The 24,226-nt window shown below is 38.6% G+C and overlaps 1 protein-coding gene across 7 annotated transcripts in view; it reads left to right on the top strand.

The window, feature by feature from the left end:
• The window catches only part of TGFBR3 (transforming growth factor beta receptor 3), a 143,199-nt gene that overhangs the window by 32,256 nt on the left and 86,717 nt on the right, over positions 1–24,226 (top strand). For 5 of the 7 annotated variants that reach the window (XM_017835046.1, XM_017835045.1, XM_017835050.1 and 2 more), the window contains 2 exons: positions 9,861–10,036; positions 23,995–24,039. In XM_017835046.1, coding sequence (XP_017690535.1) covers positions 9,976–10,036; positions 23,995–24,039 — 106 coding nt within the window. In that variant the 5' untranslated portion in view covers positions 9,861–9,975. Of the gene's footprint in view, positions 1–2,805; positions 2,822–9,860; positions 10,037–23,994; positions 24,040–24,226 lie in introns of those variants that run through there. The other 2 variants (XM_017835048.1, XM_017835051.1) reach the window with 2 other exon arrangements.

The following is a 24,226-nucleotide window of genomic DNA, read 5'->3' as shown; positions in this document are numbered from 1 at the left end:
AGGTTTTGTGGATGACTTGCATCAAACCATATTGCTTTCTGGTCTGTGAAGTTGGATGCAGCCCAATGGCAAACGTAAGGTATGGATATGCATACAGATGGCTGAATGCTAAGTGAAGTATGGGAATTTGCATCATGTCAGCTATTCCGCAGTAAAAGCTGGAGAATGGACTCTTACCCTTCTGTAAATGTGAGATATCTTGCTGCTAATACTTGGTGTTAAGCCATCTTTTATTGACGGTGGGATAAAAACATGCCAGGGAGCATTTGCCACGGAGTAGCCAATTTGCTGCTTGTGAGTGATAGCAGTTGTATATTCTCCCAGCATTAGGTGTTAGAGCAAGTGGAGACAAAATGTAGTTCAACTGAACTGACAGTCCCAGGTCAGGTTTAAAGGAAGAGATATAAGCTCCTCTGGTTCTGGAATGGCACTGACTGCATACTGAAGTATAAAATGAATATGAGTTTTCTTCCCACTGTTTCAGTGACCAGGTATATGTGTATTCCAGTGGCCGTGCATTCTTCTCTAAGAGCATTATGGGTTGTTGCCAGCTGCTGAAGGTACAAAACAGTGTGTGTTAAATTCCATTGATAATCTCCCTCCTCCATTGCTTTCATGGAGTAAAAAAACTTTATCCCCAGGTGGTTCTCTGACTTTACAAATTACACACTTCAGCATCTCAAAGTGAGATTTCTGTTTTCATGTTATTTGAAAATAGCAGTAAAGCTTTGCCTGATATATCTTACAGTTCTTTTGTTTGATACTTCCATTAATATTCTGTTAACATTTAAGACATGAGTTACCAAGTCTTGGGCAATTTATGTGAATCTCAGAAAATACTCTGTGGGATACAGATTGCAAATATCTTTGCAGTCGCATTACTTTTGATCTAGATCCACAAAATATTTGTGCATTATAAATAGGCATTACTTTTGTAGCAGTAATATTTGTGGTGATTAACAGCGGTATGCTAGTTTCTAGCCACTTCATGAATAGAAGCATGTTTTGCCATAAAAATGTACTAGCAAAGAAGTAGTGCAATTGGAATTGCTTTATCCATAACTGTGGATTCACATTTTTATGTGCTGGCAGTCATCCAACAGAGCAGCATTTCTTGTGCTATGACAGCAACAATTAACCCTGTGGTAGCCAAAATGAAACAGATTTACATATCTCTGAAAATCAGTGAAGGAGGGACTTTAAAGCTGCCACTTCAGTTTATAGTCCATATTTTTTAATTTCCAGTATCACAAAATAATTTTTTTCGAAAGAACTTACTTTGTGACCTTGATTAGTCAGATTTGTCCAGTTCAGCAGAGAACATTTTATATATTGCATTGTAAGTGTAGTATTGTTGACTTGTACTGCTTAAAAATGATTATGTCTGGGAAGATAGATAAGTTTCTGACGTATCTATAATGAAATAAATGGGGGTTTTTGAGGAAAATATGAAAATAATTATTCCGTCTTCATTCTGTGAGTAGTACTTTAAAATGGGCTATACCTCTTTATAATTAACAAATTTAATTCCATTATGTTTATCACTTCTCTTTAATAGTCTGTCTAATTTCAGTACACTAGTTGGCCAAGTTCAGATTTTTTCCTTTTTCCTTTCCTGTTGCAACACATTGTAATATTTTGGGAGTCAGCTGGAAAGGATCCCTCTTTTAAATAATTTCAGTTGTGACCTTACAAGAGACCTGTTTAGGTTGCAGGAGAATAGCTTATCTAGAGGTCACGGGTCTGAAACGGGTTAATTATAGAGCTACTGTGTGTAGGTTGTTTTTCTGCACAGAAGGCAGTAGGGTCTGTGATACATAAGGTGTTGTTAATGATTCTGAAGAATAATGGCAATTCACTTATTTTCTGATTTCCTTTGTAAGCACAGTAATTTTCTGTTGGAAATCAGTGAGGTTTATTGTGTGTGTGAGGAACAATAAAAAAAAATCCCAAAGTATCCCGTGAGCTTATTGTATAGTATAAATCTGCTGAATTCATGTATATTTCTTTACCAGGAAGCTGGAGGTGAATTGAAGATCAATATGTCCTCTTTTGTCTTAGATTTATACAAGTAATTTGTTAGACTGTAGCTGCATTTGACCAGAGGATGACTAAGAACTATAGTAGTGTGTTATCACCAATGCAATACATTGTTTTGACAATGATTTGAATTACAAAACAGCTGTTGCGGAATTTGAAAAGATGGACCTTTTCTTGTTTTGAGGCTGTTGCATTAATGGACCAAGTCACTCCCCCAGTATGTACAGCTCGTGTTCTGTGATGGATTAGTTCCTCCCTCCAGCAAGGGATTCCTCCTTTCAAGTGATCAATGTTTCTGAATACCTGGGGATCTGGTGGTTTGGTTCACTCCAGTGACGAGATGTAGTGGCATACAAGATGCACAGATTATTTTTCTGAATATAGGAATTTATTCCGGCTTTCCCTCTCCCTATACTTGTGCTCAAAGATTTTTGCAGTCTTTGATTGTACATTTAATGTAAAATGATTAAAGGAAATTCTGAATGGTAAAAATTTTATGGGAGTATATCTCCATTCTGAGTGGAATGCGATAGCGATGCATATCTTGACTGAAACAAATACTCATTGAAGTGCTTGTAAATAATAATTTTTATGAAAAAAGGTTTTGCCCCAACCTGAACATGTTTTTCTGCCCAACGAATTGAATTATAGCAGTTATATAACAGACAGTTAGGGAGAGGGTAGATTACCCCTACACAAAGGGAAACTCCTTTTGACTCATTCTTTTAACTGTGTGGCATTTTAAGGTCTTCCCTATTTGTGTGGGAGAAGTTTCCTATCTGTAAGATGAGCATCTGAAAGTTTAGTGGGTAACAGTGAACTTTTGACAAATGTGTTTATCTTGAATTCTTGTTTAACAACCTTAAGAAATAATCTATTGATCTAACTGCCTACTAGAGTATGCCTTAGAGACCAAAATTCTTCTTTTGTTGTTCTGTTTTGTTCATTTGGCTTTTTTTCCAAAATGTGGTTTTGATAATGCATGCAATTAACTTTAAAATACCTAGCAGTTAATATTCTAACTTGTTAATTTACATCCTGTAGTATCTTATGGCCCATGGCAGTGGGGAGGGCTGGCTTGTATCACCTCATCCAATTCCTGTATGGTGGGAAGCACTGATTTTCAATCCTATTCACTTATTTGCTAACCACTTATTTTTTGTTTGTTTTTCCCTTCCCAAAGAGGGTTGCATCCTTATATAGCAAATTTATGGTTAATGCTGTAGTCTTGCTTTTCATCATTACTCTCTGTGGGTTTCTCACAATTAACCTAGACAATCTTTGGTATTTATTAGGTCATGGTTTCAAAACTACTCTTCTAAATGTGTAGATATAATTTCAAGATTTTAAAACCATCAGTGATTGATTTAGGGTTTTTTTCCTGGTAGGAAGGTCCCTAGTAGAATATTTCTAGGTGCAGTTCTAAGATTTTGGAGTTCAGTCTTGAAAAAAATAACAGTGTGAAGCATTCATTGACAGAGTAATATGCTGAAACCTTTTACTCGGAATGGAAGAAGCCTTGCTGAGTTGTTGGTAACTTTACATACTGCTGTGGCTTCAGTTCTACAGAGGTACCTTCCCTAGGGTTATATCTGTCTTGATAGGTGCATTAGAGCTGTTATCTGTTTAGTTTAGGTGTGCAATTAGAAACTGAGCCAAGTAAAACTTAAGATAAATGAAATTTCTGTGAGGTTGTTGGCTGCTACTGTGTTCGTGAAGAGTAAGATAGCCCAGTGCCAGGAAACCTTTTCTGTTTCCAATTAGAAACCATAGAAAAGTAAGTAATTAGTCCAGAGAAATTTAACTGTGAGAAGGAAAGGTTGTAGAGATTTTTTTGTCATGCAATTTATGATGATCTTGCTAAGCCTGAAGATTCCTGTTTCTAGTGCACCCTTTTGTTTTGGGGTAAACTTTTCAGAATCAGCAAGTCCCATTTAAAAAATGTGAGCCTGGTTTCTCTGTTAATTGTGGTGAGATAGTACTGGTTAATTTGGTTTGGTGGGAACTTGAGTTTTATTTAAATGTGCATCTGACATTTCTTGGGTTGCCATGTGTTTATGTATGTATGTTTCTAGGCATCTCTGCTTTTTTCTTCTTTGCTATCTGAATGTATATCAGGATGGCATATAATTGTGCTGCTGGTATTCCCTGTAGGAGCAGTGAGATTTCTCATCCATCTTTTAACTAGAAGATGGAAGCAGAATGCTTAAAGTAGTTGTCTTTCTAGGTGGGTGTTACAGGGTCACTGCTGTGGCCATATTGGGGTACTGTCATGACTTTTTTGCTTGTGAAAGAATAGACTACTTGTGAGTTGCACAGAAAATAACATGGCAGAAGCTGGCAGTAGATGGCAGATTGCTTGAGCCATTACAGTATAATGGCTTGAGCCATTATAGTACAAGAATTGTACAGCACCCAGCATCTTGTTTTCTCCACTCCTGTTAGTGATGTTCTATGTAGGATGTGCTCTACGTTAAGGTAGAAAAGTTCTGATTTGGTACTGAATTTGTATGTAGGGTGTTGGTCTTGTTAAACTCCGAAGTGCTGTCTGTGCTCCCTTCTGTAGAGGTTCAGTAACCTCTAGGAATTTCTGCTGCTGTCAAAAAGCAATCTGTTCCAGTCTACTCCTTGTGGAAGAGTCTTGGATACTCCTTCCACTAAAAGACTCCCGAAGGCACTTCCTTCCCTTCCACCTATTGAACCCTCCTGCATCCTGATCCTGTAAGAAACTATTCTCTTGTTTACACTTGGTAAGCAGAACCTTGCCCCTCAGCCTAGGAAGATTCAGCTGCATACCTCCCTGTGTGGGGGGAAGGGGAGTCCTGAGAACATATAGCAGACTAATTTTTGTCCTGTTTCTGCAAACTGTCTCTTAGTTTTGTGCTGTGTTGTGCAATTGTTGTTCATCTGAAACTTCCAGTGTCTGATGTCATCTAAACTCACAGTAATGAAGACAGGTGATTAAAAAAAAAAAATATTGTGAAGCTGAAGGGAAAGTTGGTTGTGAAATGATACTGAGAATAGACACCCTCTTCCAAACTGGATCTTCTTGCCAGCTGTGGGGAAAATATGTACCAGGTAGCAAAACCAACCTCAGCAAACCATTACTAAATAGGTAGAATGGTTTTACATCTTTTATGGACTCATTTGTGCATATTTTGGGGCTTCCTGTAGTTTGACAGGCTACATTGTAATACATTAATAAGAAAATAAATAAACAAAATGTTAAAACAAGTGTCACATGGAGTAGAGGGGCACAATTGCTAAATGGCATAAAGCATCTTCCCTTGGCACTTATCCAGTTCCCATAGCCTTTAACTGTGACTTGTTGAAATGTCCCATTACAAGCACAGCAGCATGTGAACTGCAGGACATCAGAGTTACTTTTTCCCTGGGCTTTTGATATGTCAGGATTTTTAGTTTTATTACTATTCATATATTCCCTGAAAACGAAACCACTTTGTTGTTTCTAAACCAGAATCTGTCCCCTTAATAGTTTATGAATAAGTTACTGTTTTGAGTTCTGAATGTGGAACTTCATGTATACGCCTTGAACATAGGCATTAAAAAAGTACAGATTTTTAATTCCACATGAATATTTGCTAATTCTGTTAGTCATCTTTCTGACCTGTATGTGTGCAAATCACAGAGAATTGACAGAGGATAAATGTCATCTAATAAAAAAGAAATCCGCAAAAATGCATATTTAATAGGAGTAGGGTTATTAAATAAACTCTTTCAAGAACTGTTCTGTTCGTAAGTTTATAGAACTGCTTGTATAGCTAACCGTTTGTATTGGTTTTTTTCTTGAGCTTGACTGTACTTGATTTCAAATGATTGGCTTTTTTACTTACACATGGAGTGCATGTATTCATTGCATTCACATAGGGAACCAACTTGGACAAATGGGAAAAAAAACTGGTTAAATAAGTTAAATGGTTGCCATGCATAAAACAAGCAAACAGAAAGTGAAAAAGCTTTGGCTGTGAAGGCGGCCTTGGATGGCCTAGAATCTTGGGTTCATGTTGCTATGGCAAAACAACACAAAGGGACAGATCCTGCTGGCTTCACTCAAGTATCCCCATTCACTTTGTTGGGACTTGTGATGTGACTTAGAGGAGGATTTTTGGCTGGCTTTGGTAGAGAAGTGTTTGTTAGCAGTGTTGTAGAGAGCTGTGCCGCCTCTGCGGCATGGGAGGAGGGAACTACCAGAGTCCAGGTAGATAAGGAGGAGAGGAAGTGGAAGTTGTTCTTCAGGCAGTAAAGGAAAAGGTTGGACAACAAGGAGGATAGATTTAAGGCAAGGGAAGAATTTGTATGGGAAAGGTGGGTGCTGATTAATGAAACAGATGATGACTACTGGGGAAGAGGGTTAGAGGAACAGAAATAAAAGGGGAAAATAAAACAAAAAGATTCTAATTCAGCAATAAATGTGGCACTGATTTCAAGAAGAGTAATGTGTAATAGGTACTTGGCCAGAAATACAGAAATAGGCTGAGTAGGAAAGTGCTTAAATGTCCTGAAGACAGAGCTTAATCCTAGGGTGTACAGTGGGTCATTTTCATTTGTAGTTCTTCAAGCACTTTAGAGCAGAGTCCCATCCCCTTTTTGGAGAGCAGTAGGCAGGTGTGGGGGTGGATACATTTCTACTGGTGTCAGAGCAGTGCAGAATGTGATTTCTTAGTAACAAGCCATCCATAGACCTCAGAACCTTATGGCCTGAGAGTGCGTGTCAGTGAGGACTGGCATGTCCCTAGGGAAAGCTGCTTTTTTAAGAGTAAGCAGCATGCTTCTCACCTGTGAATTCTTTGGTCATGTTGTAGTATTGAAGGTGACGTTTTAGTTCAAAGAATAGCTTTAAAAAATCCACAGAAGGCTGGGATTCTGAGGATGATGAGTAGCAGATTTTTATGGAAAAAAATTATTTTGATTAGTGAAAGGCAGAGAGATACAGTAGTGTACTCAAGTGATCTGTGTTTTGTGCTTACTGCTGCTGGCTCTAACAAATGCAGATTCCTATAAATACCACTGAGTTAAGGAGCATCTTTTGTCCTCTAGCTTAGCATAACAATGTTATCTGTTCTTCTATTCAGTGCATTTTGGTGTCCTCCCAAAGCATCGTGCTTTTCACTGTTTTCTAGCTAAGCTTTATGCATCAAAATTCTCATGGACATCAGAGGCTCCTCATTTAAACCAAATTAAAACCTCATGCTGTCTTCTCTACTTGTCCTCATGTACTTCATAATGTGTTTTCCCCTTTTCCATTCCCCCAGTCTTCCTTTTAACCTAATAAAATCTAGTGGTAGTAAGATTCTTCCTATGTCCCCAGCAGTGCTCCTTCCCCATTGCATCTGCAAACTGATTTTTCTCAACGAAACAGGCTCTTTGTGCTTTTTGGACCATTGCTTTTACCAGGACTAGTGGCCTTTACAACAGCAAACTTCAGTGAAAATGGCCCCAGCAAACAGCGCCTCTTAGTCTTCTATGGCTCTGGCTGCAGATGTCTTCTTTTACCAGCCTTCCTTGTAGCTGGTAGTATAAAGCATGAAAACATTGTTTAGTAAACCCAAAGCTCTGATGTTGTCTTCTCTTCCTCTTCCTCATTGGGATTTTTTGGTTATACTTTTGATATGTCCTTTTGTGATCTCAGTTACAAAAATAGCCCTGCAGATATACCCCAAAGGAAAAGATGATTCTCTCAGAAATTTCTTTTTAATCTCAAGTTGACTAGCAGTTGTATTTACTTCTTGGATAAATAGTTTAGGTTCCTTATCCCTTTGCACAGCTTTCTTCTCTTAATTCAAAGGAAATGTTTCCCTATTTTGTGAACTGCCTCAGCTTTTCCTATTTCGCAGGTTTCACGTATTCTTTTAGTGACAGCAGGTTTCATATTGAAGCAAAATCCAGGAGATTTTGCACCACAACTGAATTTTTCACACCTTTTTTTTTTTTTTTTTAAATTTGTTTCTCTTTGGTATAGTCAGATGGTCAGTTAGTAGTAGCTTTGTAGCTGACTCCTGTCAAAGGTGAGGATGATCAGATTTTGCAAAATACTGACAAATTGCCTCCTTAATAGGTTTATTCTTAAGTGAGTTATTGGTAGCAATTTCGTCTGTCTTTTGACTTGGGTTGCAGCTGTGTAGCTGACTGCTTGGATATCAGTCATCCTAAAGTCATGAGACTCACTGTCAGTTTGTCACCTTTTCACATGGCTTGATATCTGCCCTCCTTTTTAAGTTTGTGAGTGCACATCTTCAAGCAAGTGAGCTCAGTCTTCAGAAAGTTCTTCTGAATTTTCATATACTGCCTGCTCTGAGTTATACCTTGTAAATGTTACTGGTCAGTGGATTCAGTAGGAATCAAATCACTCATACCGATGAAAATGTGTATGTATTCTCTTTCCCTTTTAAATTATCATTCCCAAATCAAAGTTGAATTGAAACTTGACATTTTAACACATTTAGGTGGTCAGGCCAGAATGGGATTCTGAGCAGCATTGCTTTCTCTCCCATTCTTTCCCTGTGTTCACTATTTCTGCACAACTCTGTGCCTTAAAATGTCACTGAAGAATGAGAGGTTTCTGCTGATGGGAGCATGATCTAAGTATGTCCCTGCTGAATAACTCGTGGAGAAATGCTGCAGAGGAGTTCCTGGTATTTTCCTCGTAGCCCTGGGAGTGCAGGTCTAGGTGCAGGTTTTTGTTGTGCAGACTTTCGATGGTGTGCAACGTGGCACACGCTGTATAATGGAGCCCAACCTTTTGTCTTTGTACTTCATTCCATTTTAATGTCAGCAAGAATCTTTTATATGCTATTCATGTTGCCACAGTTTAGATGCTTTTAGTCCTGACTCAGCATTTTCCTATCACCTAGAGCTGTGATGGTGGTTTGTAGTTGCTTGTGTTGCTTTATGGTGAGTGTTACTGGTTGCCAAGGCACCATCTGTCATCTTCTGCTCCAGAAGGCTGGTAGTGAAATAAAGTAGATAAGATTTTTTTATTTGACTGAACACAATACCAACATTCTGGTGCCTTACCTTCTTGATTTGTAGTCTTATTCTAGATATTTAGATGACCGAGAATACGTTAAAAAAAAAAGTGGAAGAAGATACTGTGGATCTGGTGTTTTCTCTCAAATATCTACAGTGTGAAATTCTAGGTCCAGAATTTCCAGTGTTTTTAAGCCTTGCAGGCGTCAGCTGTACTGTCATTTTTTTGTATAGCACAATAAAGTTGTTTAACTGACCTGGTATATCATGTCCTGAAATCTCTTAAAATAAAGATTCTGAACAGCTTTGTATTTATATTTAGTGTCAAGTGGCATTGAAGAGTTTTCAGAATTTGTCGTACTGAGAAATGATGAGTTAAATTCATTGAGTTACCCATAAATGAGCTAGAGCATATGTGAAACATTTCTCCATGCTATAATAAAGGTACCAGCAGATAAATAACCAAACAAATGTTTATACATCCCAGAGAAAGTCTGATTACTTAAAATAAACATGTCTGAGGGTGTGAGTACCGTTGGCAGGCTTCAACAGGACTTTGGTATTAGTTGACAGAAGGGACTCTGGGGTTTCACTTCCAATTAGATCATAACTTGCACAGTGTATAAAATGAGAGAGCAACAGCTGCAAAGAAGTGCTGAAATACAGGAGGAAGAGTAGTAGGCTATTGGCACCTGGGTATCTGGCAATATAAAATGCACTCCCCTTTAAGAAAGAATTCTGTTTCCTTCTTACAAGAGAGACAATTTTAAATGTCTAGTAACATTTCTGTAAGTTGTATTTATATTAATATGTATTTTTATTTCTTTCTGTAGGCAATCAAAAGTCCGGAGGATTTGATTTCAAAGCACACCACAAATTTCAAAGAAAGCAAATCTACATGAAGAGCTACAAAGGGAATTGATTTGAGAAGATACAGCATTTGCAAAAATGTCTTCAAGTTGTGTGACTTCAGTGTTTGCTTTGATGGTTTTGTGCTTTGCAGCTGCAGGTAGGTGGTATTATGTAAATTATGCATTCAGTGTAACCTATTGTACAGCTTCAGAATTGTTTATCAAAAACACTTTTTCATGCTGGAAAAATGTAGGTCAGCTAAAGTTTATGTTTATATCTAGGTTTTACATAAAACTATTGTGATTATAACTGCATCATATATGATGTGAGAAACAATGCTGTTCCTATAAGAATGGTTTTTTGCACCTGTGTTCACCCTTAAAATAATTTAAGAACTGCAGTAGTAATGTAAGTCATTTAGGTTATTTACCTATTTATTTAAAGAAAGAGAACTGCATGGTGCACGGATGTAGGGTAGGGTTGCTATGGAAGCCTTTGGGAGTGGAAGCAGGATAGCTCTGCCAGCATGATGAACTATTTGTTCTGTCAAGAGGCTAGATTTTATTACCCCAGGTGCAGGGTTGTGCTAGTCAAGTTGAGCTAGAGTCTCTCTACAGAGCTGAGCTGAAAGGGTTTACCAGCTCCATTCCAGCTTCAAGACCTATAATCTGGAATTAAGTCGCGATTATTTGACTTCATAAAAAGAAATGTCTGACAAAATCCCAGAAAAGTTCATAATAGGTCACTCAGTCCATCCATCCTTCCTGCCTTGTTGGGATAAACCTCACCTTGGTCATTCCTGAGAGTTGTCTAATCTGTTTTATAGTGAACTATCAGTGGTGATGGGAAAAACCTTTTAATAACAGTTGTCAGTGTTGCTGGAGGTCTTGTAGTTAGGAATATGCATTGCTGTTTGTGGGGATTTCTCCTATCCCACTTTTTGGCCTATGGATTTTTTAAAACAGTATGTTGCAATAACTTGTGACGGAGAAAGGAAAGATCTGTGGAGTTCAAGTACCTAGTTTATACTGTAGTTTCTTCAAGTGCTGAAGTGATTCTTCTCAGTATATTTGTTTGTCAGAGTTCTTTCTGTGGTTGCAAGGGGAAGCCTCTTATGTTTCCAGCTTGCATACAGTGTGGGTCATTGGAGAAGATGCCAAGAGGATACATAGTCAGTCAAAATGAGATAGTGGGAAAAGTGCACAGTGGACAGATGGCTTGCTTAAATCTGAGATGTCCTCACTGTGGAAAAGATGACCAGCCTTGGACGAGACAGGGCTGAGCAATTAAATGTGTTACAATTTGGCTTCCTTTCATCATCAGCGTGGAAAACTGTTGTTTCAAGCCCTCAAGCCTTGTGGGACTTTCTCTGGGTTTGACCTCCTAAGGGCATCCATCCAACATTAGTAACTTCGATTGTTTAACAGTACGTGATGGTAACGTTTTGCAATAGCTTCGTTACAGATGAACTCTCAGGGCGTGTCTGAGTGTGTCTGTGGCTGGAGCCAAGGACTTGAATGCTGGTCTTGGCTGAGAAGAGCCATTACTTGGAGCAAATCTAAATCATTATAGATGTGTAAAAATCTCCTTTAAAAGGAAGTGCCGGTGTAGAAAAATAAAAGCTTTTTTAATTTATTACAACCACAATTCTGTTTTGCTGCTGAGGAAATTGCTTGCCTAACAAGTCAGCTTACCTCTTTATGCTTTAATTAAAACACATTAAGTGTTATCAAACACAATACTACTGTTAGAAAGTTTTTCAGTGTTCAGAAACCTTAATGTGTCTGTCTTGAAATTTATTATGGTTTTTTTTTTTTTACTCCCCAATTCTGTGTTTTCCTCTGGCAACTATTCTTGAAACAAACTCTTATAAAGCCTTGGATTTGATCAAATGCTTATTCATAAGTAGAGTTACAGAATTATTTTGGCTGAAATGGACCTCTGGAAATCGTCCAGCACCCTGTGTGGAGCAGAGCTAGTTTCAAATTATTTTTTTCTTGGAGACTGATTCTTCCTGGTGTCTGCATGGGAAGAACATAGGTGAAGAGAGTAGAAAGGGTCGCAGTTGGTTAGGGGAAGGTGGGAAAGCTCTGTCATTGTGGGTTTTGGCTGTGCCTGTCCTGTGGGTTTTGGTTTTCCTCCATGCTTTTTATGTTTTCAATAAGTTCTTAACGAGAACATCTAGTTAGTGTCCTTTACAGTGTATAAGGAGTGCAGTAAGATAAGAGCAATAAAGAACTGAGGGACTTTGATGAAGAGGAGAGAGAGAGAGAGATGTCAGGCAGATGTAATTAAAACTGAGGAAGGACAGCTGAAGATTATTTGGGTAGAGCTTTTGGAACTTTCTTGAGTCCTATTAATGCAAACAGTTATACTTTAAATGCAGGACGTTTGTGGCTTTAGGTGAAACATGGGTGGGAGCAAGCAACGGGTTGTGTGGAAAAAGCTGTGGCAGAGGCCCATGAGCAGTGGTCAGAGTGATGATCAGGCTTGGCTCTTAATTACCAGTGTACAGAACCCGTGCTCTTTCAGTCTTGAACCATTAATGTACTAGTATAAATAAAACCAGAAGTCTAAATAAAGCTAGGAAGTATAAATAAAATCCCTGCATGCTTGTGGTGAAGCCTGGGGGAGGCAGGGGGCAGCATGCCACCTCCCTAGGGTATTGCTTTTTGTATATTAAGCCTTTTTCCAGCTTACTCTTTGTTTCTGAAGAAGTGAGGCTGCTGCAGGAAAGCACACCTTTCTTTTGTTTGCCAGTCCTACACTGGCTCTGCTGCAATTGTCTTGGGGTTTTTTGCTGACTTTACAATATCTTCAGCATTCTTATCTTTTCAGGTATAGGTGAGCTTCTAGACAGAATCTGTATTTAGTTTATTTCTTTCTATTCTTGCTTTTTAAGGTAGTAATCTATTAAATATATATCAAAAAAACCCCAAAACCCTGGAGTTTTAAGACATGATGCACAGACATGGATATTCAAAGCTGAGCCACAGATCTGCATGTTTTTCGTGCTAATACTTGAAAAGTGCACCTCACTAACTGCATTGAAAGTGGTCTGTATAAATATTCAAATAATATTTGTTTTTCTACCTCCTCATACTGCCTGGATGTATGTAGCTAAATGCTAATCTGAATCTGATTAGCTTTTATCTTATATACGGATTTCTTGTAAGCTTGTATTTATACAGCTTCAATATAACAGAAAAAGATTACAAAGAAAACCTTGATTACTGTGAGATTTTTCTTCATGAATAGTCCAAGGCAGGATGGAGAGAAGAACTACTGGCAAACTATCTGCCTCAGTGAAGGAATTATGTTTTTGAAGTGGGCTTAAATTAAGGTCTGGCAACCTACAGTAGGAACTCCACACAAAAACACTCAGAACTGTACACACTACAGCCTTGGATAACCTCATAAGCAAGTCTGGCTTTTTAATCTTGGAGCAAAAATATGCTGTCCTAATGTAGCTTAAATCAAAGGCTGAAACATATTTATTTTACTTGCTGGCAAATTTGTGCAGTTGGGTGCACGATGCATGTCTTGATGTCTTAGAGGACAGCTGAAACACGTATCTACCCTAGACCCTGAGGGCCAAACCTTCAACAGGACAGGTTCTTCCATGAAGGAATGGGAACAGTTTTTAACTTGAACTTCTATTTTTCTTTTTTCTTTCCTGCATTACTATTCAACTGGAAAGAGGACAGAAGGGTGATATAGCCTGTGGATCTACACTGGCCAAAGGTCTCATTCCAGCCTTCTGGGCTAGATCCTCTGGTGGTGCAACTCATTCCCGCTGCTGACAAAGCAGCGCAGCCATGGCATCTGAAACCAACCAGAATTTGCCCATGTAGTTATGTTCACTTTTCTTCAACCCCCCTGACATTGGGTATTGCCTGTGCTTGCCCTGTAGACACTTCTCCCCTTGTGACAGAGTTTCATGGTTGTGATCAGGCTGATGTCTTAAGAGCCTGTAAGAATTGGATATATTGAAGAATTTACCCATTTTCTGTAATACTGAGCTTACTGACTGGTTTATCTGCTCGCGTTAGGTCTGTCTCTATGGTTTTCTTTCAACAGCTCTTTACTCCCTGGTTCTCTACTGTATTGTTATCCTAGCTTTTTTTTCCTTTCTTTTTAAGTACTTGTTCTTATAAGTAATCTCACATTGGTCAGAGCATGTGTGCTTCATTTTCAATAAGATTGCTCACTTGTAAGATGTATCTTTTGGATCTGTGCCCCCCAGATATGGTGGTGATGGGTGCCATGTTAATAAGTGTAACAACAGGAAGAAACAGACCTTGTCATGCCATCTTATTTTTAAAGACGAACTTCCCCTGACCTTGAACACTGTGTTTCAAAAAGCAATATAAAATCATTCAAAGCATAACAGAAAAGCCTTCCACTGGAAGTAGGAATTTTAAAAATTTCATATTAAAAAATGAAATTAATACCAATTAAGTCACTCACACAAATTTCCTTCTACTTTAAACAGTATTTGCTGGGTATTTCCCAGATGTAATTAAATTGTAATTTTTATTTTTTTCTCCAAAGCATTTGTTGCCAGATGCATGGAGTTTTTTTGTTTAAATTTTGTTTAGAGGATGAGAACCAAGGGACAGAGGTTGGCTCTTGAATTTTTAGGACTGAAGTAAAGCACAGGCTGGTTGCAGCTTCTGCATGGATAGAGATTTGACTCTGTACCTCCCTTTCCTTTTACCTCTTTCTCATAATCAGCTGGTTTCTGCCTCCCTTGTAAAACCACCCACTGTTATCCCTTTATGGTCTGCATAGCCAGACTTTTGAGGATGAGATTAACCAGGATTTGGAACATTTGAAGACTTGCAATCTCAGAGGAGAATTAGAGGAGCAGAGGGCTGATTCGTGCTGTGCCATCTGCCACTGCCATGCTCCATGTCGGAAAGGCTGGGAGCCCCCCTGCAGAGGCTGTAAGGGAATGGTCATGCTCTTTTCAGGAGAGGCTAATGTGCTCTCAGTTCAGAGAAGTACTGTTTAGGAACCCCTGACTAGCTTTTAAGGTGGAAATTGTTCTATTTTTTAAATATTCTTTCAGCACCCTGATGGTGATTTGAAGCATCTTAATATCAGATTGTTCATCTGATGGGGAACCAGATGATGAATTCCTAACTTCAGTGAGCTTGCTGAGATAACTTTGAGATGTCAAAATATACATAAAAAAAGATAGTTAATCTTCATTTCACACAGAAAGAAGTAATAAGTTTTGAAGAGCAAATAATGTTTTTAATTGAGCAATTTAAATACAAAGATTGATCAGAACTGGAGAGCTAGACTAAATCTGTGGGTCCCCTGACTTAATGTTTCTTCAGCACTGCTGTTTGGTGATCTATTCCTCTGTAAATTACGTTTTTAATCTGGCCTTCTGTCTGTCTTCCAGCCAACTCAGTTGAATCAAATCCTGTGCCATTTCTATGTGGTTTATGCGTAAATAGTATTTTTTTTTCTTCCAAACCCACGCAAAAATTCTGAAGAATTTAAAGAGTCAGGATACAGAGAAAGGTTATGTATTTTCAAAGAGGTAATTGTGTCACAGACTTGGAATGGCTTGAACTGAGCAGACTATGTTTTTCCTGTATCAGCAAGGCTCTCAAGCTAAAACCAGTTGAATTTCAGCAGAATTCTGCACAATTCCGTACCCATGTGGCCCATGTGGAACAGTAGGATGTGGGGTTGTGGGTCCTGATTTAGCAAAACAACTGAATGTATGTTGAAGTGTTTGCTGAACCAGAGCATTTATCACTAAACGTGAATGTCTGGTTCTTTGATTAAAACTGACTCTGGGTGATGCCAAAGGAATCCTAAGAATATGAGGCCCACAATGCAGTACTGGAATTGCGTAGATGCAGGCAAATGGCAGCATTGCTGAGGGTCTCTGGGGGGAAGTACTCAACTGATGAAAAGTAATTTTGCGGAAAATTTTATGGCGCAGAATGGGGAATGGCATTAATCCTTGTCTTTTCTAAGGAAATTTATTGAAGTTTTTTTAAAAGAGAAACTTGTCTTTAACAAATTCTAAGCATCACATAATTATTTTATAAATACTTTGCTAAAAATAATTCTTTTGTTTTCTGAAGGGAATTGGGATTTTGCTTGTAGATCTTTTAATATCCTTTCTGTATTGCAGGCCCTTATTAACTCTTTCTTAGGTTCTCCATCTGTAATCTATCTTAAAAATAACATGAACTTTTGATCCCTTTAATTAATAAGAAAGTGAAAAGGGCATATTTAGTTAACTAAAGATTGGACTTTAAGGGCTGTAGCACCCCAAACACAGCATTCCCGAATGTGATTCTGGGGTGTCTCAAGAAAAAACAGAGCATCTGCTATTAGAAAAACAGTTGCTGTTTTCACATGAAAATTGTATTGAGTTTCTGCAAGTGTTTTTCTTTTATAAGCTTCTTCCACTGAAATATATTTGCATGAATCAATGCTGTTATTTTACTACTGGTTATTTTATAGTGTAGAGAGAATATAGGGGTCAGATGTATTCCTTTTCAAAGAAGAGAAATAATTTCATCCTCTGTAGCTAATGACAAAAAGAGCTGAAGTCCCTTAGGCTGTAAGTCATAGGAGAGATGAATTTAGAGTGAAAAAAAATATATTTAGCACAAAGACTCTGTGCCATGTTTCGTTACCTGAAGGCACTGAGTTGGATTCCTCTTTGGTGTAAACTTGTTTTAAGTCAATGGAATTTCGCCAAGGATAAATTTTGACCACAGGTGACAAAAGCAAAGGTTTTTAGTAATGCCATAAAGTACAGCTGCTTCAAGCACAGTGTGCTTTTCTTCATAAGTGTACTTTATAAAAGATGGAGCTATTGTTTCCTTTTTTTGGCAGCTTCTACGCTGTGAAACTTCCTAATAGGTATTTAATAAAAAAGGGATTTTAACTGTCAGGAGTGGAAATAACTAAACTGAAAATGTCATTACTCTCATTATTGGAAGGTAGCACATAGAAGAAGTAACAAATAAAGGAATTCAGGGTTAGGCGATGGAAATGTTTCTGTTTTTTCTCTTCAGCAAAAAGTTTACTTTCATCTGGAGCAGGTTTGGTGTTTTGGTGGTGTTTTTTTGTTTTCTTTTAAAATTTTAAATTAATGTACTTTACTTAAAACTTGGAGCCAAGAATTTATTTTTATGGTTATCTTCACTTCTTTTCCTCTTTTTTCTCACTTCCCAGATCACTGAATTTGCCTTGTATCTGGAAGGGATGGTTGATGCAATCTATTTTGGAATAAATAAAACTTTCCTTTGTATTATTACTTTCCATTTAAATGGAACACTAACACATATGTCCTACTAGAGATGCTCAAGTTATTTTGATTCAAGCTACTAAGTCAAGATGACTTTTTTAGTTCACAAGATTGTGTGCTTTCCCTTTACGTGTAAAAATCAGTGGGGGGTAACTGGCCACTTTGTGTCACAATGCCTTGGCAGTTCTTTAGGCTGCAGATATGGTATGAAAGTGAGTAAAGGTGAAAACCTTATTTGAAAATGTAGCTGTTGCAGAAGTAGGTTAGCATTGTTCAGTTTGCACATTTGGGGTTGCTTGGAGGAAATCTGTAGAAGAACTTTAACAGCCATGGCCACACATTGTATATATTTGTGTGTGTTTAGTCCAAATGGGTGATTCCTGGTTACTCTTGGGAAACATCTGCTCTGAAGGATAAAAGCTGCCTGTGGCTCATGGTCCTGCTGGACAGGTGTGCTGCCTGCTCTGCTGGGACCACGATGGAGTGGCCCATGGAGTAATGTGCACTTTTCATTAACAGTCAATGCACAGCAGCCCTGTGTGCCCTGACATGCATGTGGTCATCCTCTGTGGTGACTCAATGTAAATGCCTGTGCCTGAAGGGCCTTTGTGAGAGGGTGGGCTGAGTTATGGGCTGTCAGATCAATTCTTTCCAGCTGTGGCTCAGCCCTGAACTGGACTACTGGAGAAGAGCACAGTGATGCTGGGCCACCAACTGGATCTGTTCTTCTCTTAGAGTCCCCCTTCCTGATGGCTGTAGGTGTAACCTGTGAGCCTCTGCTTTTGACTGAAAGATGAAAGGCTTGTATCTGGATTTGTGACTTTCTCTGTGATCTCCCCATGAGTCATTTCATCTCTCAGTCTTGGTCTCTTGATATGTAAAACAGATGTTCTACCCTGACATCTTCCATGCAGGACTGTTTGAAGAGCTAATGTAATCGCTTTAAAGTTCTTGGATCACATTGGGATAACTGCTATTATCTTGTTAATTCTTCAAAACCTCCCCCTGCTGTTTTTTGGAGGTATGAAAATGGCAAAAATTTTATTTCAGGGACTGTCAGACTTCTCATCTGTTTTGCTTACGTTTAGCCTCATGGATGCTGAACTGCAGAAGTTTGTTGTGATCTCTGATAAGGAACAAGGTGGTAGAAGTTTTGGCAAGTCATAAATTAGTTATGATGTCCTGAGGAGTGTCTTAACTCATTGCTTCTCTTTTCTCTTCCTGCCATGCCAACCTTATTTCTTAAAAAAATAAATTCACTATTTTTAAAAGAAGTAGGATCCATCATACTCAATGCAAGGGGGTGAGAAATCTGAGACTGTACGCAAAAGGATTTTCAGGTGAAATGTGATTCTTTTCTGGCATCATTAGAAGAAAACTTACTCGCAGGCAGGACGCCATTACATCCCATACATAGCTTGAGCAACGTGGTAGAAGTTAACATGTGGGTTCAGTTTCTGGCATTGGGACAGACCTTGTCTTTGGAGAGGATTTGTTAAACTATGTAATTTGTAAAAGTTGCCAGTTTTCTGCGTTTTCTGCTTTGAAATCTTAGATCAGTCTGGCAAAATTTCCTTTTATAGCACTAATGAGTTCAAAGCAGTAATTAATTGTTCTGTGGGATATTTTCACCTTCAAACTGAAAAAGTAATGGGTATTTGCATAAATTGGCAAGGAAACTGTTCAGAGATTACCTTGGATATTACTTGTCTCAGTTGCTTTTTGGAACTAGGCCAATAGTAGTTGTTTTTCTTGCTGAAATAGTGCTCATGGCCATATTGTTCACTGCATTAGTTTTCATTCTCCCAGTGTTAATGTTTGATCTCTGTGATCACATGTATCATCACAGACGGAAGCAAGAGAGCTAAAGCAGGCATCATAGGAAGGACTCTGAGGTTTTTCAGAAGATTAAAATTGTCTTAACTGTAACACTTGACAAATGCTTCCCCAGTGTCTGCTGTTAAAAGGCCTGTTACCTGACTTCAATGATAGTAAAAAAGGAGAACCCCCCCCCGAAATGTCAGAATAAGGAATGCTTCATGCCAGTAGCAGAAAAATAAAAGCAATCCTGAAAAAGACCTGGTTCTTGCTTGTGTTCTCTTGAAATCTCTTTTCCCTTTTTGTTTTTGAAATTTGCAAAGCTAGGGGTTTTTCGAGCAATTTCATGCCCAAGATAATATCTAAGACTGCGTGATGGTTCATTTTCTATAAAATAATAAGGAAAATTAAAGTTACTTAATTCTGTGTCTCTGTTATATATACTGGATCTCAAAAGTACATTTGCAGCAGGAAGCCTGTAAGTCATCTCTTATGAATGCTAGATTGAACTTCAGCTTTATTGATATGATTCAGGAGAAAAGAATTCTAATGACACAGTTCTGAGTATTGAGTGCTTAGTGATGTTGTTAAAATCTTCTTGTATGTGGAGAAAACCAAATCAGCTCATCCTTCTGTTTGTTTCAACATCACACAAGCACTACGCAAAGGATTAACCAAGAAACCGTCTAAAACATTTCAAGTAAAAGTTGCTAACAAAGAACTCCTTTATTTTGTTCTGCCTTGAGGAGTCCTAGAATGTATCTTCCCTCTTTCTCCGAAGAAATAATAATGCACTCGAGGTGGTTTTATAGGTCAAGTGTTCATGTATCAATCAAGTATCTATGATTTGACAAGATTGCTCAAAGAAAATCAGGATTTATTAGGGAGAATTTCTGAGCAATGAATCAGTCATTTTTGGCCTAATGGACTGAAGTAATTTAATTGGAGCAATCAACATTTTTCCTACTAGTTGACTGAACTAATTGATTCAGTTCTGATACCTGTGTTGTCTTCTTGTTCCAGTTGCTTTCCTTACATTTTTGGAGGCAACCAGCCTGTATGCTTGTGTCCCAGTGCTCCCTGGTGGGATCTCTTGCTGGAATGCTCACTTGGGGATTCAGTTTGCTGTTTGGTGGGCTACAAGCCCTGCAGCCAGAAAGGGTTCGTGTTCATACCTTTCTGCAGAGTTACTACATCTTCTGCCCTTTTAATTCCATCCTAAACCAGTCAGTAGGTGTCTGATGCTGGCACAGTTGCATAGCATTATGTCTCTAGGACAGTTTAATGGCAGAGATTTGAAGGTGGTGTAGCACACCACGTCCTGAAATGGTGTTCTCGTTTGAAGTCTTTTGGCACTCCTCCATTCGTGACACAAGAGTTTCTTTGCTTTTTCTTCCTAGCAGCTTCTTATTAGGTCCTCGATGCTATTTTGTTAAATAGGCCATGGTTGGTATGGTTGGAGAGACATCTACTGCGAACCTGATGTGCAAGGGTTGTTGTGCCAATGAAGGGAAGTAATCCTTTTCCTCACTCTTCAGTGGGACAATGCTATGCATATAATGCTCTCTGCTCCCCTTTTTCTTTGGGTGTATGTTCTTCCTCCTGTGTCCAATACCTCACTCTGATTGTCTGTATCCAAGATGTGTATTAGTATGTTTTTTTAGTTGGGATGATCTCATCACTAATGAGTATTTGATGCCTTTGTAATGCTCCTAATATACACATAGAACAGCTGGCACAGACTTTTTAAACAACCGTGTTTGTAATCTCCTGGATGATCTCAAAGAACATTTAAATATAACAGTGCAGTTACATTGGAAGCTTTAAAGATAAACATTTTTTTCATAGAATGGCTGAGCAGTGTATAGTGGGTGATACATGGGTCTTTCTTTGCATTTATGGTGAACGAAAACTGCAGTTAATGGTCCAAGGGAATTTACTAAACTATTAGTAGTTGATAGTAAGCACAATAAAGAATTGGTAAATGAGAATATACTCCTGTCCTTTATTTATGAATGTATTTTATTATTTTACTGTAGCCTTGTTGTCCAAAGAAAAGGGTGTTTGTGCTCAACAAGAACTCAGTCCTTTTCCAGCCAAGCTTGTGGCTCTGGTGGTAGGGCTGAGAGTAATGGGGCAGTTGAACTGCTCTGCCTTGATTCTCTCGGATTATGAGTCAGGTCTGTGTTGACGTCAGGGGGCGGGGGATAGGGGTGTTTATTAATCAGTTGTTTGTATCCAGTAGAAAATGTTCATACCATGCTTCAGTCGATCAGTTGGGGGTGGTGGCTTTTCTAAAGCAGGACACAGTGAGGCTTATGCTTAACTAAGTGACTTCACTTGCAGTGTCATGTTGAGACTGCTTCTGCATTGTATGGCCAGTCACAGATCTCATGAGATATTAGTGAAATAGTGGGTGTTAACTTCCATTCCCTTCCACGAAGTTAAACCACTGATAGGAAGAACAAGTTTCAGCCTGATTCCTGTGTGCTTATGTGACAGCTTTTGAAGTCCTAGAAGGGTCTGGTTTTCCCTGAATCATCATGATTGCTAGAGCAAACGCAGGGACCCGTGAAAGTGGGTGACAGGGGTAGTGGAACCTCCCTTTTTTGCAGCGGCTCAGGTTTGTACTAGGTCAAAAATGAATTTCCTTTTGCACAAGTAGAGTATTGAAGTATTGTTCAGGTATTTTGAGTAACTTGATCTGTGGTTCACCTGGTGGCACAGTTAGACATAACCACAAAGTAAAACATAACCTGTCAGAACTGGAACATGTGGCAACAAAACAATTTGATTTACTGGCATAGCTATACATCCTTATTCAAAAGTACATGAAAAGCTGACAGAAGCACTTCTTTTGTTCATGTGACTTATGTAAACTGTATCCATAAGAAGGGTTTGCCAGCTTAGCAGAGTTTCCTACAGTGATATACAATACATTATGAAAAGGAAATGCACCACTGTACAATGCAATGTTGAAACTTTCATGCTTTTCCTATAAAAACTGTTGAATAAATGAGAATCAGCAGTCCTTGTCTGGGCTCTGAGCTGGAACCTTTCACACTCGGTGCTACACCTTGCGTGCCATGGTGTAAGCAAGTGAAAGCTTGAAATGTGCGGTTGTCTAAACCCCACCAAACCATGTGATTTAATTGGGCCCTGCATTAGGTTCTTTGTCTGCTTGTTTTTTGTTTGTATTAAGATGCCATTTATTAAATATCTAAGTTTTGTCAGTCCCTAGCTCTTGTTCTTTTCCTCAAATCATAACCTGATATCACCTCCTAGTTATGAATATGTTGAAATGTGTCATTTGAATATTATTTTCTTCTACAAAAATGATAGTAATAATTAAAATATGTATGTATGGGTATGTGAGATGCCAGTGGTCACCTTCAGGCTGTTGTAAATTCCAGCAAACCAGATTTTACTGTCTGAACTGCCACCCCCAAGTGCTGACTCAATGACAGCTTTTACGTGTACCTTGAGTGTTTATCAGGAAGAGGTATTACTCATTACCCTCCCTGCTTCTTCCCCCCCCAGTCTTTCTGGAGGACTGTTTGAAAGCTTGCAGAGAGAGCATGTGCAAGGCTCCTCAGACTGCTGACTCCACTGCAAAGTTACTTTGCATCTGTTAAGTTCCAGGATATTGTGACTGTTTTCTGAATAATGCTATCCTTTACCGATTGTACTTGAAAAGAAATTGTGCTGTTCTAAGTGTTGCCAAGTCACTTCGAAAGTCTCACTGTAAGATTTCTCACTGCTTACCCCGTATACAGGGCTGGGTTCGTCTTTGTTGAAAGGGAAAAAGCCATCCTGCTCACTGAGCTATCTGCTTCCAGTTAAGTCGTGGGACAAAAAGCCTTCTTTGGTTAGCATTTTGTGAGTAGTTTTTACAGAATTTACCTGCCTTTTTTTTTCCCTAAAGCCTTGTTTGTTTGATTGTTCAAGGAGGAGCAACTGAAGTTTTTGTGTATTGGAAAAGACAACAAATTGTGCTCCATCACTGGCAGTCAGGTCCCCCATGTGTTCCCTGCCATCTGTAGTGTCAAGGGGGCTCTTGCCTTCTTCATGTAAGCCCTTAAATGGGAGTTGAACCCTTGCCATACAGGGAAGTGGATTTCAACACCTGTGGGGTCTCTGAAAGGGAAGTACTTCAGATGTGTGTTTGAACATTTTATATTTTTGTGAAACCTGAGTCGGCTTTGAGGTTCCCTGAGACTTTTTTTCCATGCAGTGATGATACCAAGATACATGCCTTATAAATGCTGTGTTAGCATTGGGCACAAATGACTTATTTCCTGAGTTAAAACTCCTTTCCCCAACTTCCCATAAAAAAAAAAGCAAAAGTTAATAAAAGATTATTTGAGGAGAAGAGCCATTGTGATTTCATATGGAGGCCATCTCAGTTCTCCTTTTATATCTGATGCTCACCTGGGAGTGTACACTGTACTTATGTCCAGAGCTCAAATTGTTTTCAACTTACTATTAGTTTTGAAAATGCATTTAACAGTTAACTGCCAATGTGCATGCTCCTTCTGGTTACAGCTAGCAAGCAGCTGGTCGGTACATTAAGAAAGTTTGGACTCAGTTAACTCTTGTAGAACCACAGCTCTGCATTTTTTCAAATGCCCTTATAGAATTATATGGAGAGAAATCCAGTAGGATAACACAAGGGGCACGTACTTAATAAGCATGTACTCAGTGAGCAGAAGGAAATCAAGGAGGAGAAAATTCTTTGGTATTTTGGAAGGGAAGAAGCGCAGTAATGAGCGGGTGGTAAATTGTTGCCTAGATAAAAAGAAAAGCGAGTGGTAGCATTTAGTAAAAAACTCCTGAAACAAAACTTTATCTCAAGGCGAGTGGAAAGAGATACCTTAGTGAGTGATTAATTTCAGACCTCTGGCTGATATTGCAGATAGCCTTTTGAGAGACATTTCCTAAGTGAGGAATTTTACTTGTTTGTTGAGAATGATTTTGTTTCCATGTGGGGTTTGTTTACTTTCTAGTGGGATTCTGGAGAGCAGAAAAGAACCTCAAGGGTGCATTAGTTAGTAAGTATTTTATTTTATAATTCAATATATATTCCTTTATGTTAACTTTAACAGTTTTGAAAATCTCATTAGTGGACTTATTCTGTCAAAATTTACATTTTTAGTAATTGAAATCATGCTTATCCACTGATGCCTTTCTCTTTTCAATGAAGACAAGGCGCAAGTATAGGATATATACGGCCAGATC

Source organism: Lepidothrix coronata, unplaced genomic scaffold, assembly GCF_001604755.1.
Source record: "Lepidothrix coronata isolate B3197 unplaced genomic scaffold, Lepidothrix_coronata-1.0 Scaffold247, whole genome shotgun sequence".
NCBI lineage: Eukaryota > Metazoa > Chordata > Aves > Passeriformes > Pipridae > Lepidothrix > Lepidothrix coronata.
Note: the sequence above shows the minus strand (reverse complement) of the source record. Positions and strands in the feature narration are given on the sequence as shown.